The sequence below is a fragment of the Oncorhynchus mykiss genome, chromosome 22, assembly GCF_013265735.2.
Source record: "Oncorhynchus mykiss isolate Arlee chromosome 22, USDA_OmykA_1.1, whole genome shotgun sequence".
Lineage (NCBI taxonomy): Eukaryota > Metazoa > Chordata > Actinopteri > Salmoniformes > Salmonidae > Oncorhynchus > Oncorhynchus mykiss.
In genome coordinates this window covers 26,586,367-26,606,564 of record NC_048586.1, presented here as the reverse complement: position 1 = coordinate 26,606,564, position 20,198 = coordinate 26,586,367, and the positions used below count along the sequence as shown (strand labels likewise).

General features: G+C 42.1%; 1 protein-coding gene across 1 annotated transcript; it reads left to right on the top strand.

Moving 5' to 3' along the window:
* The first annotated feature begins 8,584 nt into the window (after positions 1-8,584).
* glra2 (glycine receptor, alpha 2) lies at positions 8,585-19,927 on the top strand. Its single transcript, XM_021579357.2, has 9 exons — positions 8,585-9,122; positions 9,763-9,890; positions 12,870-12,937; positions 14,395-14,618; positions 15,797-15,879; positions 15,985-16,128; positions 16,248-16,462; positions 17,580-17,729; positions 18,528-19,927. The coding sequence occupies exons 1-9, from the start codon at positions 9,055-9,057 to the stop codon at positions 18,807-18,809; spliced, it is 1,362 nt and encodes a 453-aa protein (XP_021435032.2). The 5' UTR covers positions 8,585-9,054; the 3' UTR covers positions 18,810-19,927.
* The last annotated feature ends 271 nt before the right edge of the window (positions 19,928-20,198 follow it).

Below are 20,198 nucleotides of genomic sequence, written 5' to 3'. Positions count from 1 at the left end.
CATAGGAAATGAGGTGGTAATTGAAATGAACCGGTAATTTACCTGCTCTCAAATCGGTACCTAGAGGTGCTTGTTTTCATAGGGGGAGAATATCTTTACTTCAAAGACAAGTCCCTGTAAGCTTCACTAATTTTCTATCTATGTAATAATTGTGTATTCAGTAGCTGCATGGCTCTGGAATTGGTTTTCAAAATGTAGGTTTTCAATATATTTCCATAACTACATATCATTAAAGACTGGTGCATTCTAATCACATTTTATTCACATGAAGGTATGAATTTGCAGCCAATTTAACATGCAACATTTCAAGCTTATAATAATTATGTAGTGAGAAATTTAGTGAGGCTTACAATTGTTGTCAAGTAATAATACACAACATACCAAAAGTATGTGGATACCTGCTCGTCAAACATCTCATTCCAAAATAATTTGCATTAATATGGAGTTGGTTCTACCTTTACTGCTATAACAGCCTCCCCTCTTCTGAGAAGGCTTTCCACTAGCGGTTGGAACATTGCTGCGGGCACTGCTGCGGGCACTATGCTTCCATTCAGCCACAAGAGCATTAGTGAGGTAGAGCACTGATTTTGGGCGATTAGGCCAGGCTCGCAGTCAGGGTTCCAATTCATCCCAAAGGGGTTCCATGGGGTTGAGGTCAGGGCTCTGTGCAGGCCAGTCAAGTTCTTCCACATCGATCTCGACAAACCAATTCTGTATGGACCTCGCTTTTGTGCACTGGGGCATTGTCATGCTGAAACAGGAAAGGGCCATTTCCCAAACTGTTACCACAAAGTTGGATGCACAGAATTGTTGAAAATGTCATTGTATGTTGGAGCATCAAGATTTCCCATCACTAGAACAAAGGGGCCTAGCCCAGACCTTGAAAAACAGCCCAAGACCATAATTACTCCTTCACCAAACTTTACAGTTGGCACTATGCATTCGGGCAGGTAGCGTTCCCCTAGCCAAACCCAGATTCGTCCGTCGCACTGCCAGTTGGTGAAGTGTGATTCATCACTCCAGAGAACATGTTTCCACTTCTCCAGAATCCAATGACGGTGAGCTTTACACCACTCCAGCTGACGCTTGGCACATGGTGGTCTTAGACTTGTATGTGGCTGCTTGGCCATGGAAACCCATTTCATGAAGCTCCCTACGAACAGTTTCTGTGCTGACGTTGCTTCCAGATGCAGTTTGGAACTTGGTAGTGAGTGTTGCAACCGAGGACAGATGATTTTTACGTGCTACGCACTTCCGCACTCCGCGGTCCCGTTCTGTAAGCTTTTGTGGCCTACCACTTTGCGGCTGAGTCTTTGTTGCTCCTAGACATTTCCACTTCACAACAACAGCACTTACAGTTGACCGGGGCATCTCTAGCAGGGCATACATTTGACGAACTGCCTTGTTGGAAAGGTGGCATCCTATGACAGTGCCACGTTGAAAGTCACTGAGCTCTTCAGTGAGGCCATTCAACTGCCAATGTTCGTCTATGGAGATTGCATGGCTGTGTCCTCGATTTTATACACCAGTCAGTAACGGGTGTGGCTGAAATAGCCGAATCCCGTCATTTAAAGGGGTGACCACATACTTTAGTTTAAACAGTGTACATTCCAAAGTAGCTCCAGTAGTTTGTGGAGGTGCTTTTAAAATTTGTTTAAATTTAGTTACATTTCCTCAGGATTATTTTTGCAGTAGAATCAAAATAAAGATACTGATCACGAAGGGGTTCAATTAATGAGAAAGTAATGAGTAAAATATGTAGAGAATCCTCAGCCTAGTCTGCTTAACATATCTGGTCTATTTATCATGCATTCTCACACAGGGTTTTGTCAATTAAATGCAGTTTGTTAGATTAATATAGCAGGAAATGGATGAGTCATTGTTTGACTGTTCTCACCATGACTAACATGACATGTGGGCAGGAAAACATGACAAGTGAGGACTGCCGACACTGAATAATGAAAGCAGTGTTAGCCCTGTTACTGCAATGAGATTAAACCCCTATACAGGACTTCAGCATTATACATTCATTTAATACACACGCATAGAATACAACCATGAATGATGATGATATTGTGTAATATAGCGTTAGTGACATACAGCATAATATCAATGTACAGTACAGGTACAAATTGATTTTCCGCATTTGTTCAGTTTCTTAATAGCGCATATAGCCACAACCCTTACTTAAACCCTACTCTATGTATGGGAGCATATTCAGTGTCTGACAGTCAGTCATCTTAAGCATAGCCTTCCATTTGACAGAATGCATGATAATCACTTTTATGGAACAATGTTTGGTGCAAGCACATCATGTGCTGTATTGTGTGTTTACAGCCCATAGATACACTTCTTGCACATGCATACTTTTTGTAGCCCCCGCCTCTGCTATAAAATATAGCAGGCGTTCTGAAACCTCTCCTTAAGTAACCCTGACGTTCCATGTATTTGAACTATTCCACAGCTAGCACACCTGATTCATACGGTCAACTAATCATCAAGCCCTTGACTAGATTAATCAGGTGAGTTCAGGGCTACAACAAAATTGTGGACCTTCTGGGGTCCCTGAGCAGAGGTTTGAGGACTGCTGGAATAGAGTGACAGCAACTACCAAGGGAGGAATTTCCCAGCTTCCTCTGACAGACCTCTGCGGATGTAACATGCAGTTGTATCAGTCAACATTCCTTACCATAGGGAATATCCAACCGGACATATGGAATATGAGTCAAACTGAGTTGGAATCTCAACCTACAGTAAAATCCTACACAAGCCGCTGAGGATTTGAGACGAGACTCAAATAAAATATGATTAAATAACATGAAAATAAGTGATCGTCCTTTGTCGGTCTCCGTCTTGTTGGTAACTGGGTCTTTAACATACTGCTAAGCTCCACTGAGGGGAGAGCTGATGTAAACAAGCTAAGCAATTGGAATTGTGCTCAATCTTCAATCTCCCCCTTCATCCTTCTGACAGTCATGTACAGCTCCAGTGACATTGCTCAGTGAGAAAAGCCTGCCAGCCAGAAATAGATTAATTGTGAGCCAGTGTCAGCGTCAAGCAGACGTTGGCCCAGAGAAATGCAGACGTTGGCCCAGAGAAATGCAGACGTTGGCCCAGAGAAATGCAGACGTTGGCCCAGAGAAATGCAGATGTTGGGACCAGAGAAATGCTAACGTTGGACCAGAGAAATGCAGACGTTGGCCCAGAGAAATGCTGACGTTGGACCAGAGAAATGCAGACGTTGGCCCAGAGAAATGCAGACGTTGGCCCAGAGAAATGCAGACGTTGGCCCAGAGAAATGCAGACGTTGGACCAGAGAAATGCAGACGTTGGCCCAGAGAAATGCAGACGTTGGACCAGAGAAATGCAGACGTTGGACCAGAGAAATGCAGACGTTGGCCCAGAGAAATGCAGACGTTGGCCCAGAGAAATGCAGACGTTGGCCCAGAGAAATGCAGACGTTGGACCAGAGAAATTCAGACGTTGGACCAGGGAAGTGTCTGCCTTTTGGGTTTGGGTGACTGCATCTAGAGATTCCAATCTAAACCATAGACCAGAGAGGCAATGAGGCAAGCAGGTAAGCTAATCCATGCAATGGACTCTATCAACATGTAACCCCAAATTACTTTTGGAGAACAAGCAGGAAATACACTCAATTCAATGTGCGTGCTCCTTCTACCACATGGATCCTAATAACATTTTTTACCTTGTATTTTTGTGCTCAGTCTTATTCCATATATCCCTAAGGGCATGGGAGCCCAGCTCAGTAAGTATTTGCTACAGAGACACTGTAATCACACAGATAGATAAACAGACAGGGTAGGGTTTTGTTGTGACTGACCAGTGTGAGTATGGAGCGTGGAGCCTACTGAGGGTCTAGACTGGGGATCAGTGGGGTTTTAGTGCTCAGTGATGTAGAAAGGAAGGCTGAGTGACTGCCAGGTTGGTCCCGCTGATGGGGAGAGAGGGCTGTGATTGACAGGTGGGCTCCTCACCAGTCACCCACTCCTCACCTGAGATCAGCATCCTCCTATAGGCCCTGAGGGGGTCACTCAACCTGGATCCATCATGCACACCACAGGCTGTCTGCTCGATCAGAAAGCGGTCCTCTGTAGCTCAGTTGGTAGAGCATGGCACTTGCAATGCCAGGATAGTGGGTTAGATTATTGGGACTACCCGTACGTAAAATGAATGCATGCAGGACTGTAAAGTGTAAATCATAGTCCACAGACGCTGAGACGCGATAGTCCGGCGACCCATTGTGACACAGCTATGCAGCTCTGAGACCACCATCCGGGTGCACAGTCCGGACGGGCACGTCCCCACAATTCCCAACCAATGTGTCTCTGGTACACGTCCTCTATTCATTTAAAAGTGTTGACAGTTGGAGAAATTGCTTGAGCTGTACTGAGAAATTCCAAAAGTATGAAAGCCAGCGGCCCAATATTCTAGAACACTTGTGTGTACGCGTACACATTTGATATTCTGATAGAACCTTACATCGCGTTGGATAAAAGTGTCTGGTAAAGTGTCTGCTTGTATATTTTTGTTGTTTATTGGAAAGTCCATGGAATCTCCATATCTCCACACTGAAACCAGTGTCCCTGTCTTGTCATATTGTGTTTGTCATCTTCAGTGGATATGGTAAGATTCTGCTAAATAGCTTCACGTTACTTTACTATGAGAAAAAGATCAGGGATAATATTGAGGGATGTTGTCTCTATGTAGAATTCATTACCATCCTCTCTCCTCATGAGTCCTCTAATTAAATATTTGTGTGTTTCCTCTTTCCAGTTAGTAAAACTCACCATGCCATAGCTACTGTATAACCACCAATAACAATCCACCTCACCTCTTCTCTTTGTTTAAATTCATGGGATGAATGATACAGGGAAAGTCATTAAGTGGGGTAAAAATACAAAGGATCGATGGTGCAATGGATACTCCCCAACACTTGATGCTCCACTCCACTGAACATGAGCATCAGGGAGGCTCAAGCCTGCTTGTTGTTTCCAGGTGAGCTCAGTAGCCCAGCTTTATCTCTCTCTCTTTTCTCTGTCTCTGTTTGTCTCTCTTCTCCACCTAATCTCTCTCTCTTTCTTTCCATTTCTCTTTCTGTCTCTCTACTTCCCTCTTTCTCTCTCTGCTTTCCCTTTCTATCTATCTCCCTCAGTCTGTCTTCTCTCTATCTCCCTCTCTCTGCTTAATGGAGAGGGTCGTTGGAACTGCTTCGTCCTGACTGGGGAGAAAGTAGAGGCTTTCAGCAGGTGACTGCCTCAAGTATGTTCTTCTGAAGATAATGTCATGTCGATTTAAAGTCACAGCCATCAAGTGGACATGCCCCGCATTGACAGCCTGTTCCCTCATAATAGCTCATCAACCTGGGCAGACCATACTGTGACACTGGAGAACAGTGATGGAAAACACATTCACTTATTCATTATTCAGATCCTGGATGTTCTCTCTCCTTTTACCCAACTATGCAAACCAGAGTGAATTTGATTAAGACGGTGCGATTAACAGATGATGGATAACGTATTTAATATTGCAATCAATTTGATAAAATGCTATATTTAGAGTACACAGAGTAATTGCCATGTGAAGAAATATCTTAAATTATGTCCCATGTAGATGGTTTGTAGATGTTCAATAACTGTCAACAACATTTTCGCTAACTATCCACTAACCCTAACCCTAACCATTATCCTAACCCTAAACGTTACCCTTACCCTAACACTAGATAACGTTAGCCACCTAGATAACGTCAGCTACCTACCTAGTGTTAGCCACAAGAAATTGGAATTCGTGATATATCATACCATATGACACTTATCATATCACACTAAATGGAGGGGGACAGATTTACTTTTACTATGTTACATCTACTCCTGAGTCCAGGGTGGATAAAACAGTGTGGATTAATAAGGACAATGTGAGGTTATTCAAATCATCTGTTTGAAAATCGTTTGTCACTGAATATATTTTCCCTTTGTCATTCACTGTCTTTTTCAGTTAGCATATTCATATATTGTAAGTAGGAGTGGATAAATTGTCTCTCAGATATGAATAGTATAAACAAAAGACACACCAGCAAGATGCCTCCGGGAATGTATTTGGTGCCCCGGTTGCCCTGGAAACAGATTTCAGAGGCACATCACTGTAAATGCTGAAAGGTTGGCCACCCAGAGGGAGCCAGGGGATAAGGGGATAACTGACTGACTGACAGAGAGATGCACTCACTCTCACTCACACTCACACACACACACACACACACACACACACACACACACGAGTGAGACTGACATATAAAATCCGATTTAGATATTTAGCGTTGCTCATTTCTTAAGTATTTATATAAGAGCATGGACCTGTCCTGAATTCAAACTGTGTAAGCCATTTAGGAGGCTGCAAGTGCCTTATCATCATGGTCGAAAGGCATGAATGATGTTCATTGGACTTGGGAAGGCTGGAGAGCACACAGAGAGACACAACAACAATAACAACAACAGTGTGAAAACGTCTCTCTCTCTCTCTATCATTCATGTCAAGCCATCCATAGGCTGTGTGAGATTACTTCTTGGTACAACACATGGCTGAATGCTGTGACATGCTTGGGGGTTATATTACTCCTCAGTCTGGCACTCTGTTACTGACTGGCTCAGCTTCAAGCTCCTCTGCTGTGCTGTTCTGCTGCGAGAGACTGAGGCCCAGGAGGAAATAATCCACTCCATCTTCCTCCTCTTTCTCTCCTCCCCTGTTTAATTCTATGAACCAAATTGCAAGTGTCACATTGGATCTCATGGTACAGGATGTATGAATTGCTCTGGTTTGAGGTGTGTCCTTTCTTTTTCATTAGAGCACCTGTGAATTGACATGTTCTACTCCCCAACGGCAATGAAAGGTTAAGAGACTTTCAATGGATGAATCAGTTTTATTTGCACTACAGAGTATACAATACATGAACCTTCCAGTCACAGTCATTAAAAAAGTTATGTTTTAAATGAGAAAATGTAGAGGAAAAAATGTAGTATGTTTTGAGTCATCAGACCAATATTGAATCATCTAGGTCAGGGTTTCCCAAAGTCGGTCCTGGGGGCCCCCCTGGGTGCCCGTTTAGTTTTTTGCCTTGGCACTACACAGCTGATTCAAACAATCAAAGCATGCTGATGAGTTGGTCATTTGAATCAGCTATGTGGTGCTAGAGCAAAACCCAAAACATGCAGCCGGGGGTGTTTCCCAATCTTTATTAAAGTAGCCTTGGCCTATTGTAATGAGCTGCAATAGTTCCCCTCCTGTTTTCCGTGACTAGGAAGACTTTTGTACACAACACACACACCAAAACACAACTTGTCTCAGATCCCAGAGAAATCTCATAACATCCCTAAAGAGAAACCCTCATCTTGGCAAACGTTATCTTAGAGAAGGTTTCACCGATCAACCAGAAACTCTTCCCATATCTCATTAAATAAACCCAGACAGGATGTATGATGAATAAGTCATGAGACAATGTATAGAGGATCAAGACACACTGACCCCATCCGTAGTCACTCTGAGTCCAAAGACAGCTACAATTGTCTTGACCATGTTCCAACCTCCAGTCCCCACTCCAAATGGTCATTAGATCCCATCAGTAAGGACCTTTGGGCAGGTGGATCAGATAACCGTCAGATAATTAAGGAATTTAAATCCCATTCTGCACGTCACCAAAAGGAAAGAGAGGTGTATCAATCTGTGGGTTTAACAATAATAAAACACCCTAATCCCCCGACTAGAGCTGTCTCTTTCACTCACCCAGGACTTCCAATGCCCATTAAAATAAGGCACAATGCAGGACAAGCCTTTCTTTCATAAAACTGCCCAGATACAAGTGAGATTGGCCACTGTTGCTTGCTGCTGTGGAATTGAGGATTTTACATTCCCTGGTTTATAGTGCAATCCATTTAGACTCTGGTTGGTGCTGGTTTTGCAGCACCAACCTAAATGTTGTTAGTATACCTGTTGCTGCTCACAGAGGATGCTGTTAATCTCTCTTTTCTAGGTAGTTAATTGCCGTGTGTGTGTCTCCATTGGAAAACATGAATCATTTGGGTCACACTTTATTCAGATAGTCCCATATAGGTGATCTACAGATGGTTATACTATTAACAAACTATCTGTAGATAAGCAACTGCTTACTAACGTTAGCCAGCTAGCTACAATTCGTAACATATAGTACTTTTTGCACATATTAATACATACCACATGAAACATAATATATCAAACTAAATGGAGTGTCTCAGATTTACTTACAGAATAATATGAAGTGCTCTGAGACCAGGTTGCAGGCAGCCAGCCAGCCAGTGTCAGGTGATGAAACATTCTAGAAAACTATTGTCTGACAACAAGATGTTCTGGCACACAACATCTGTGTGCAGTCCCTCCTGACCTGAGCACTTCCATATCCATATCTTTTTATGGACAGCTTTTAGGGGAATTTTACTCGAAACACAGGAATTTGGATCATTAACAACACTAATTTGAATTTATTTTTTTAAATGTTGTATTCCTCATTTATATGAAAATCAACTCGCGCCCTCCAGTTCTGAATGGTGCGCTTGCGCGCAAAGGTAACGGGAGCTATCCAAGTGCTGAATCTGAAGAGGCGTCCACTTGTCTCCATTCCAGCAGTGGACAGTCTTCAACGCAAGGAAAGATTATGCTTCAACACTGCTATATGTTTTTGAGAACATACATCTGTTTTCAGTGAGTTTTTGAATGAAAGCGAGAACGCCTCATTGACGACTTGGCGATTTGTGTCACCTCACGACGTTTTTTTTTACAGGTTCTTTTTTGGCGGCAATGACTCAGAATTTATGATTCTGGGAACCAGTGTTTCATCAAACTAAACTATGATCCTACGAACTGGAATGCCACCTGCGTATTCTCTGTGTGCCACGAGAACACCCAACTGCGCTTTGGTCAGAAATAAAGCGACACTGCTGCTTGGATTGTGTGTTTGACCAGCATTCACATATGGAAGAAATAAAGAAGTGAAGAAATAAAAAATCAAGAGGAATGAATTGCCCCTTTATCAAAGTCTTGACTGCTTTATTTGCATGTTTAATGGAGACCAACAACAGCAGGTAGGTGAATGGCTACGTTATTGGCTATTTAACAAAAACAAATAAAACTATTCCAAATCGAATTAGATACTTCCTTGGATGTATGTATATGTAGTCTATTCAACTGTAATGTTAATCGTTTGAAAAGGCAAAGTGCGTTGCCATTAAAACTAAGTTTAGGAAATGTAATATGAACCTACCTAAAATGAACACATTATTTCCTCATGGACCTTAAAGTTCCAATGTTACTAATGGAAGGTAAAAATCATACAGCTTTAATGTTCAGTCATTGGACTGAAAATATAGCTTAGCATGTGTAGCCAAGCTAATCACTGCCTCTAACTCTGTGGGCGTTGTCAAAACGTTGTGAAATTATAGTAGCCTATGCCGGAGTGACTTATTTCAGAATGTGCATAGCCAATAGGTATACAATGAGGAGAGTCACGATGCCAATTCTCCATTACAGTGACAAGAGGCTTATTGCACACCTTGTCTGCCAATGTGTTCCACACTATTGTAATTCTCCATAATCATAGAATTTGAATCGCATTTGTGTTTATCTCAATACCTATTCAGGCCAGGATCATCTTTGGTTGTGTTTAAATATAAATGTTTTCACCACACTTTGGACTAAGTAGGTGTTTTTATTTGTTTCTCACAGGGTGGTGGATGCCAAGGAGCATGAGTCCAGATCAGGATCTACTGCTAACTTGTCTCCCTCAGACTTTCTGGACTCATTGATGGGTAGAACATCGGGTTATGATGCACGAATAAGACCGAACTTCAAAGGTTGGTTTTTATTTGGCTTTCCTATGACTTGTTTAGTGTGGATTACAAAACATTTGCATAAAATGCATCTGGAATTATCAGTGTTTCCACCTATATGGCTATATTTAACTTTCTAGTATTGACATCCCTTACATAAAATGATGTAGGTGTAAACATTCTCAAGCTGAACACACCCTCAACAGTCAATAGGACATATTTTGAACAATGTATACATTCTCAACTTAAAAACCCATCAATTGTAAATAAGGCCCATTATGAACATTAATTATGTATTTGTCTATTGATGAAACCCACCCCTTAAATATTTAAAGAAGAATGGCTATCAATCACACTTGTAGACAGTGACATCCTCATCCCTGTAGGACTTATGGGATTGAGCTATCGAACATGAAGGGCTCACACCAGAACCAAGCAGTAGGCTAGATATAGTTTTGTATCTCAGTCCACCATCACAACACCCAATAACTATAGCTATTTTCTCAATTGTCATTTATAGTGTGCAACAGCTATATTTACCATGAGTATTCAACACTAGAAAAACAATAATGAGCTTAAAGTTATAGATGTGGGCCCCAAACCAACGGTGGTGCAACAGTGACAGCCACAGATGAGGGATTGGTTCCCTCTGGCTAGACTGTGGGCTGTTGAGTTCCTCTATTGTTGTGTTGTGGTGAGGGGGAGAGACACAGCATCTGTCACTGTGATGGAGCTGAGTAAGGAGAGGGAAGGGAACTCATTGGTGGGGCTCAGGGAGCAGGTTGGCATTTATTGTCATGAATCTTGCCCTGGAGGCAGCTCTGCAGAGTGGTCACTAGCTAGCACAGCCACAAAGTCATACAATTAATTTAAACCTAACCTTAACCACACTGCTAAGCCTAATGCCTAACCTTACATTTTTGTTTTCATTATTTTTACAATATAGCCAATTTGGACTTTGCAGCTGGCTCAGATGGTGGAAATTGCTCAGTTCTTCCTCCAGTGCAAGATTCATGACAACAAACATCAACGGCAGGCAGGGGCACACCCCAGACAGGGAGGCAGGCAGGCTGGGACAGGAGGGCTGGGAGACTAGTGGTGGAACAATGCTGAAGAGAAGGCCACTGTGAGGAGAATAGCACAGGAAACCCAGTCTGAGATTGGTCAGCAAGACTCAGCCTCAACACAGAAACATTGGCCCAGATCTATCCACTCTGTCTGGGAGAATGGAAAACAAGTGTAGACAAGACCTCAGAAATCGACTTAAGATCAGGGGAAGACTTGTCTGTTCTGAAAAGCAGAAACAATTTTAATCAGTATATGGATATGGGAGAATGTTGGAGTAGAGGTGAAAAAAAAGTCTGGAGTGAAAAACATGATCTTACCTTGTCTGGTAAATTGATGAAGGACAGAGTCTCTGGCAGATAGATAATTCCAGTCTAATGAGGTGTAATACCACACCAACACATGCACACGCACGCACACACACACACTTACAGTACATTTGCACATCCATGTACAGTATACAGGGATATACATAGATGATGCTAGTTTATCACTTACAAACCATACTGTGTCACAACTATTCCCCACAGTGCTGCTGGAGCCTGACCTACATTTCCTTGCCGAGGTTGTTGTGTAGAGTTATTCCGTAAAAATGTTGTTACTGACATTAAATGTAGTTGCCCGACTACAAACAGAGGCAAATATTAATACCACCACGTCACATTGAATATTGATGAATACACAGGGGAAGGGCACTGTGCTCACATCTTAACACAGAGACCAAGATTTGGCGCTGCTTTAAAGGGTCTTTGCTGTCTGAGGCTGCTTGGAGAACTCATGTCAGTGAAGGCTGCTTGGAGAACTCATGTCAGTGAAGGCTGCTTGGAGAACTCATGTCAGTGAAGGCTGCTTGGAGAACTCATGTCAGTGAAGGCTGCTTGGAGAACTCATGTCAGTGAAGGCTGTTTGGAGAACTCATGTCAGTGAAGGCTGCTTGGAGAACTCATGTCAGTGAAGGCTGCTTGGAGAACTCATGTCAGTGAAGGCTGCTTGGAGAACTCATGTCAGTGAAGGCTGCTTGGAGAACTCATGTCAGTGAAGGCTGTTTGGAGAACTCATGTCAGTGAAGGCTGCTTGGAGAACTCATGTCAGTGAAGGGCGTTAAGATGACACAGGGTTTACTATTTCCTACAATTTTTTTCCCCCTGTTAATGTATTTACCAGGTATTCTGCCACCAGTCCTCAAAGATATTAGCATAATGCTTCTGACACTAAATGAACTGTTCTGTTTGCATGTGCCACTGTTTAATGCCAGTGTGTGTATGTGTGTGTCAACGTGTCTCTCGAATTGTCTTTCAGCATGTGTTTTTGTCTGTCCTTTAACCCCATCCAGTAAAACATTCGTTGTCATCCTTATTTAGTCAATGATTAGCCCCACTTACCAGGCACCATACTTTTGAAGTAAGTCAGTATTTCTGAACGATACCACTGTTTGTTGAATAATGATCCCGCCATTTGTTTTACCTGGTCTTATTACTGTACCTGCTTTTGAAGACAAACACTTGGTGATGAGATTAGTCAACGACTATCTGTGGCTTTACTCCACGCATGGCGTGCTTAGGAGAACAACATGCCTTTCTTATGTTGACAGAAATACATACAGCCCATATTTTGGTGATAGATACATTTATTACACTCAAGTTACGTCCAACAGATATTGCACCACTATCTTCCTCAACCTCCCTCACCTCTATTTGCTAAAGCACCCCGTGCAGATGGCACATGATAATTAAGGGCTAAAAAAACATATTGACTTTTTCTTGTCACCTCATTCTCACTCCTTTTCACAGGTCCCCCTGTAAACATTACATGCAATATTTTTATCAACAGCTTTGGGCTCGGTCACAGAGACCAGCATGGTAAGTGTCCCGAACGTCTTCTTGCCTTACCTCTTCCCTGTCAAACATGTCAATGTGCTATCTGTCCTCCAACCTGCAGGTCCCCCAGTTAATGTTACCTGCAACATATTTATCAACAGCTTTGGTTCTATAGCAGAAACTACAATGGTGAGTTGGAGTGTTGTGCTTGGTCATGTTGTCTACAGCCTGGCTATTTTTCTCCTCTGGGGTTTAAGATTTAAATCATCCAATCCAAATAATTTCTTTGCTGTTCATGAGCTAATTTTCCTTTTAGTTTATGGATGTTTTCAACGTTTACTTCTTCATGTGCGATGATTCACTTTGTCCCATCCCCTTAGTCTATTGGCAGCTCCAGGGGGCAAGTATAGCACACTATACTCAAGGCAATATTGGATTGCTATTCCCATGACACTCCCTTGTGCATGTGTTAAGTTAGTTCTGTTTTAATCATTTACACAGTGAATGCAAGCACATAATTCACTTTAATTGCAGCCAATAGCTGTAGGTGTGAGATTTCAGCAGATTGATCAGGTGTAATATCTCAAGACATCCAACTGCCCAAGGGGTAAACAATAGCAAACCTAGAATACGCATTGAGATCCCATTCAATAGTTATATCGCAATGACAGTATTTGCCAGCTGAGCTGGGGTTCAAACATTTGCCCACAATTGTTCAATAACTTGTCACACATAAGCATACACATCTGGGACTGCCAATAGACTGTTGACCGCAAATACACTACTGCCTACCAAATAGGTCTGTTCTGAAAGGGAGAGAAAAGGCATCTCATCTGATACGGTCTGTTCATCTGCAAACGAGCTTCTTAAAGCCTGCATGAGTCAATACTAAATGCATCTTCAAACTTCAATGTACTTTCTGCGTCTACTTCCTGGGTCACCCAAACATCATCTATCTCCTATTATGGCACTTCAGCAATAACAGAGGAAACTGATCATATGGAGCAAGTAACTAAGTTAGACTGATGGCTGCAATTTTTTGATGGCTCTTTTCAACAAATTTGTATCTACTCTTAAAATGTCATTTGGATTTTAGATGATGGTATTGCGCTGTGATTTACAAACATACAAATATGCATTGAAATCCATGTATTGCATCCATTCATTCATGCTATTATTTATCATATTACAATTCTATGTGAAACAAATAATTGAGCAATTTCTCCAGTTAAGGTTGTGGTCGTCCCACAGCGTCTGTATTCTATTACCATTGATATTAATATTAGTATCATTGGTGCAATATTAGGTGCCAAATGTAATGCTGCATGTCACTACGATGGAACCAAAAACCTGAGGCAGGCATTTGGCCAACATATTAAGAGGATAATGTTGTTTTGTATTAGTAACACTATCATTCTAAATATGTAAAAGTCCACAGCAAAATAATGTTTTCATGAGTAAGTGACCAGTCATTGACCAGTCATGAGTAAGTGACCAGTCATGAGTAAGTGACCAGTCATGAGTAAGTGACCAGACACAACATATTCTAGTCATCAAAAGTAGAATACTGTATATTTAATGGGGACAAAAGTAGTTAATCTGTCAAAATAAAACCGTTCTAAAGCTGATTTCACTATTTACTCAAGGATTACAGAGTGAACATCTTCCTGCGACAGAAGTGGAGAGACCCTCGGCTGGCGTACAGCAAATACCCAGACTCCTCTCTGGACCTGGATCCATCCATGTTGGATTCTATCTGGAAACCTGACCTGTTCTTCGCCAATGAGAAAGGTGCCAACTTCCATGATGTCACCACAGACAACAAGCTCCTGAGGGTCTTCAAAGATGGTACCGTCCTGTACAGTATCAGGTCAGATGTGGAGCATGCATTGAATGGTGGACTCAACTCTATTGATTGGGGAAATAAGTGAAATAGGCTGGAGAGATGTAGAACAAGGTCACGCAGAACATTTCCTATTGGAAACATCCAAACAAAGAAAATATTAAAATCCAGTGAAATTTCAGCAGACAGTCAGAGATTCCCTTCAACGTTAGTCTACTTCCAAGCCCTTAACACACATGTAATTACTTTTGTAAGAAACATCAAAGACTACCTCTCTGGTTTCATGGGATTCATCTCAATAAAGCATTCCTTTACCTGGAGGAATTGGCTGCAATATGGTCTCCACTAAGAGTCTCCATAGAAACACAAACTACTTGAGTAGCCAAAGGCTACAGGGAATTTTTCTCCAAAGATGTTTAGAATACGTTCAGGGACGGAGTATGGAAGAAAAAAAAAGCCGCTCATGTAGGCTATTCATTTCCACTGGGCATTTGCTTCATCCCTAGCGTTGCCCACTCGTAGTAGATGAGACATGGGTAACCTTCATACAATAGCCTCCTCCTACAAAAATCACTACTACACTTACATTACATAAAATTTCATTTCATTTCAATATCACTTCAGTCACACAACTCAGCCTCAGATTTAAACCTCAAGGGAACGGAATAATGCAGCTCAATTTTGTCCATTTGGAGAGCTGATTCAGGCGGGGGAGCCCAGGTGTGGAGGGAGGCAGGGGGTTCTGAGAGAACAGATGAAAGGTGGTTAGCCACTCGCTCCATTCATGAGAGAAGAGATGAGAGAGAGAGCAGACTGCAGACGACAATACATCTCAGACGCAATAACTGTCCAGTAATGAAAGTGTGATAAGAACCTGCTGAAGGGAATCCCACATGCTGTGTGGGAGGAGGAGGCTCTCAGAGGGGAAGGAGAAAGAGCATTGACTGCAGGAGAGGAGTATATGTTTATTACATACTGTACACAGTAGGCATGCATTGTAGGGAGCTTGTATTTAAATCTTGAAACAGTAAAAATGAGGTTCCATATAAGATTTTTACTTTTACATTACATGCATCTATTGAGTGAGGTATAGAACACGATAATGTAATAAGCCAGTATCTACATCATTTACATAATTTATTTGTACATTCACAAAGAATGCCTGCACAGTTGACTCCTTACCTTTACATGTCTCTTCTTCAAAGGTTGACTCTCATTCTATCTTGTCCAATGGATCTGAAGAACTTTCCCATGGACATGCAGATCTGTACCATGCAACTGGAGAGCTGTAAGTGACTGCTCCTTACATTCCATATGGTAAAGCACATGCAACATGGTTTGTAAAAATGCAATAACCTCTAAAACATCTTTGCTGTATTCATTCATTCCTCAGTTGGCTACACCATGAATGACTTGATCTTTGAGTGGGAGAGCAAGGACAAAAATCCGGTGCAGGTGGCCGCAGGGCTGACCCTCCCCCAGTTTATCATGAGAGATGAGAAGGAGCTGGGATACTGTACCAAAAGCTACAACACCGGTCAGAGAACCACACACACACACACTGTACGCACACACATTCACAGACATTTTCCGCACACACCACACCTCTCATCACACCATCCCTGATCTGAGGTGTCAGTGTGTTTTGTTCTCCAGGTAAATTTACCTGCATTGAGGTGAAGTTCCACTTGGAGAGACAGATGGGTTACTACCTGATCCAGATGTACATCCCCAGCCTCCTCATTGTCATCCTCTCCTGGGTCTCCTTCTGGATCAACATGGATGCCGCGCCCGCCAGGGTAGCGCTGGGCATCACCACCGTGCTCACCATGACAACCCAGAGCTCCGGCTCCAGAGCCTCCCTTCCTAAGGTAATATTGTTAAACCAAGCAGGGTGAGTGGACAATCTGATGGAGGAGAGAGGGATACTGGGCCATGTTCAGATCAATCAATATTCCATTTCCTACTCATTTTCGAAGTCGTACATAATCAGATACTGCTCATGAAATGTAAATATGCCTAAGGTTGAAGTCTCCATGCTTCCCTGAATTTTGAGTATTGGGTTCTGAGTCAAGTGGCCTAGGGCAATAGATAAGCAATCAATATATTTATATCAAGCGAATATCAATGCATTTGTGAAGTCTTTAATTTTTTAAATCAATAAGTTGCAAAACAGAGAAGACCTTTAAACATTACATTATCACAATATATTGAAGAAATGTATTTAACTTGTTAGAATAGTGATTTAGGTGGTGATATAACATTACTAAATTAAACAGTAGTGTATACACAGCGACAGTACACTGTCAAACACTAAATTGCTATTCACACTTACGCTAGCAAGAGGCCTCCAGTGTGAGTCATCTCTTGAAGATCAATAATTTCCCTACACATTGGACCACACATGACCACAGAGGGCTCGACCACGGAGGGCTCGGCCACGTCAAAGAGGCCCGCATGAAAGAAACGCTGATAAATATTAAGATAGGACTTTGAGAGGCCCAACTCACAGCAACAAAAGCTCAATATGCCTAAAGAGTACTCAACAACGTTGAGTTGTTTTCTCTCCATGCAAATGACCTGTCATTTTGAGAGACAGACGAGGTCATTGTAGGATGAATAAGAGGTCATCCTTCAGATTCTAGCCTCCATCTCACATTCGGCTGGGAGATGAAGGCTTCAGCCTAACTGCTACTGTTTCCTTTATGTTACCTTGGTAATTGAAGCAGCAATTATTTCCTTCCAGTGCTATCGCTGAAATCACTCATATCAATTTCAGCTTTGAAAGTTTAAAGCACTTGTTAGCAAATACCACCCCTCTAATTATGGTGATTTAGAATTTACATCAACTCTGATTAACATAACAAAGCACAATGAGGGAAGATAATAATCCCATTGAAATGTTAATTGACCGATGCATCATGACGCCAGGACATACAAGGATTATGCAGTCCCAGTAAACTATTGTTTGTTTGTTTCTTGTCACAGGTGTCCTATGTGAAGGCCATTGATATCTGGATGGCCGTGTGTCTCCTGTTTGTATTCGCTGCCCTACTGGAATATGCTGGGGTTAACTTTGTTTCCAGGCAACAGAAGGACTTACTTCGCTTGAGGCGAAGACAGAGGCGGACTCACAAGGTAAACAGTCTAGTCTTGAGGAGCATCCCACTGGACACATGCTGCTTAAATCAACGTTGTTTCTACTCCATTTCAATGAAATTACGTTGAACCAACGTGGAATAGACATTCAATTGACGTCTGTGCCCAGTGGGATTGCCGTTAGAACAGTCACTGCAAAGCCCAGACTCATTAACCATTTTTAAAGATTGGGAGTTCCACTCCAGTATTTTTTAATTGCTATTGAAGAGATGGGGAGAGACAGGCAAGATTGAGAAAATGTGTGTTGAAAATGCAATATGGACCAGGATTCGAGCAATCCCTCGCTTACACAGGCTTACATGCGCCAAAGGCAGGCGGTGCCAGTAACTGCTACACCAAATCCCAGGGCCTCATGGCTGATCATATGAATGGTGTCTTTCAAAAGGAAGTGTGACATGATGAAACTGGGCTGAATGAACATTTAGGGCAGTCAGAGACTTGTTGACTGAAGTGTGTCAGGTTATCTAAGGTTATCTAAGTGTGTTAGCTTGTTGTTGCTGCTGCAGCAGAGGGAGGGAGGTAGGGAGGGTGTATCTGGGAGACATTCAGCTGTGTCCCCAGTGTTAATGAAGCAGCTGTAGATGTCGCCTGGAGGCATCCTCAGGTAAAGGGTACAACACCTGAGTCACGGGCCAAGAAAAGGACGCAAGAACATGGCTACTGGCCATACACCACAATGTCATAGTGTGTGTGCACATGGGAGTGTGTCTGAAACTCTTTCTCTCCATTGAACAGAAGCAAACTCACCATGGTTCTGCCTTTGTTTTGTTTCACCAGGATGATGACATGAGGGATGGCCGCTTCAATTTCTCTGGTTACGGCATGACTCAGTGTCTGAAGGATGGGTCGGCTGTTAAAAACGCTGTCTCAAACCCCGGCCCAGCACCACCAACTCCTAAAGAGAAAGAGGTAATAAGAAAAAGGTTTGTGGACAGGGCCAAGAGGATTGACACTGTGTCCCGAGCAGCCTTCCCTATGGCCTTCCTCCTCTTCAACATCTTCTACTGGATAACATACAAGGTCATCAGGCATGAGGACATTGGCATGCAGTCAGGGTAGTCGCTCTGCCCGGCAGGTTTTACCTATGGAACCCTCATCTTTCTCTCACTCTAATTTTACTGAATGAGAAATGATTGGACAGCAGTGAGACTACTTTATGTTGTGGGACTGTACATGGAGGAGAGGCACAGTGATGCTGGGGGTGGTGGTGGTGTTCTTTCAGGGATAATTGATAGGTGTTCAAGCAAAATCGAATAGACTAATGTTTTAGATGAACAAGTGGTGAGGCACAGATATATTCCTATGTGTTAATGCATCCTGGAGATTCTACTGGGTTTTTACTCAAGGCACAGAGCAATGATGTAAAAAGGTGGACCACATTTTATGAGACAATACTGCCTTTGCATTTGTGCAACCTTGCAATGGAGCAACATTCCATGCATTTGTATGTGCAGTAGTCTGGGCTTTAGGGTTAGACTTTTGTGTGGTTTTCATATGAAGGTTGATTTAGAGCAGTTTTATACAATTGTACTGCAGTTCCTCACTGTTTCTACAAGCAGCAGTTCTATACGAGCACAATGTATACACACACACACGTTTTACTATCCTTGTGGGGACCAAACAATTGATTCCCATTCAAAATCCTATTTTCTCTAACCCCTAAACCTAAACCAAACTCTGACCTTAACCTTAACCCCAAGACTAAGACTAAAAAAGTATTTTTCCTTGTTGGGACCGGCAAAATGTCCCCACTTGATTGAATTTTCCTTGTTTTACTGTCCTTGTGAGGAGTTCTGGTCCCCTCAAGTATAGTAAAACCAAACACACATCTATAAGGCCTACATGTGTGAAGAGATTAAATCCAGATTGACAGTTAGAAACTGCATTTTTATAAGCTACCCAAAGCCTTAGATATCATGAATTTGGAGATAAATGGTAGGCTTCCCTATCTTTCACAAAGCAATGTCTCTTTTCGCTCAGCTGTCTGTCAGATATGAATGCACTTATTTATTTAAAACTCAGTAACATTTTGCCTAAAGGTGGTTTGTATTTTCCACTCCCCTTCAACGTACAGTTGAAGTCAGAAGTTTACATACACTTAGGTTGGAGTCATTAAAACTCGTTTTTCAACCACTCCACAAATTTTTTGTTAACAAATGATAGTTTTGGCAAGTCGGGTATCTACTTTGTGCATGACAAGTAATTTTTCCAACAATTGTTTACAGACAAATTATTTCACTTATAAATCACTGTATCACAATCCCAGTGGGTCAGAAGTTCACATACACTAAGTTGACTGTACCTTTAAACAGCTTGGAAAATTCCAGAAAATTATTTAGAAGCTTCTGATAGGCTAATTGACATCATTTGAGGTGTACCTGTGGATGTATTTCAAGGCCTACCATCAAACTCAGTGCCTCTTTGCTTGACATCTTGGTAAAATCCAAA

What these genes read in the sequence shown, in the direction of transcription:
- glra2 (XM_021579357.2), top strand. Translation starts at nt 9,055, where the DNA reads ATGAATTGCCCCTTTATCAAAGTCTTGACTGCTTTATTTGCATGTTTA. An exon ending in CTATAGCAGAAACTACAATG is followed by an intron (nt 12,938 to 14,394) that starts GTGAGTTGGAGT and finishes TATTTACTCAAG; the next exon opens with GATTACAGAGTGAACATCTT. An exon ending in CCAGAGCCTCCCTTCCTAAG is followed by an intron (nt 16,463 to 17,579) that starts GTAATATTGTTA and finishes TTCTTGTCACAG; the next exon opens with GTGTCCTATGTGAAGGCCAT.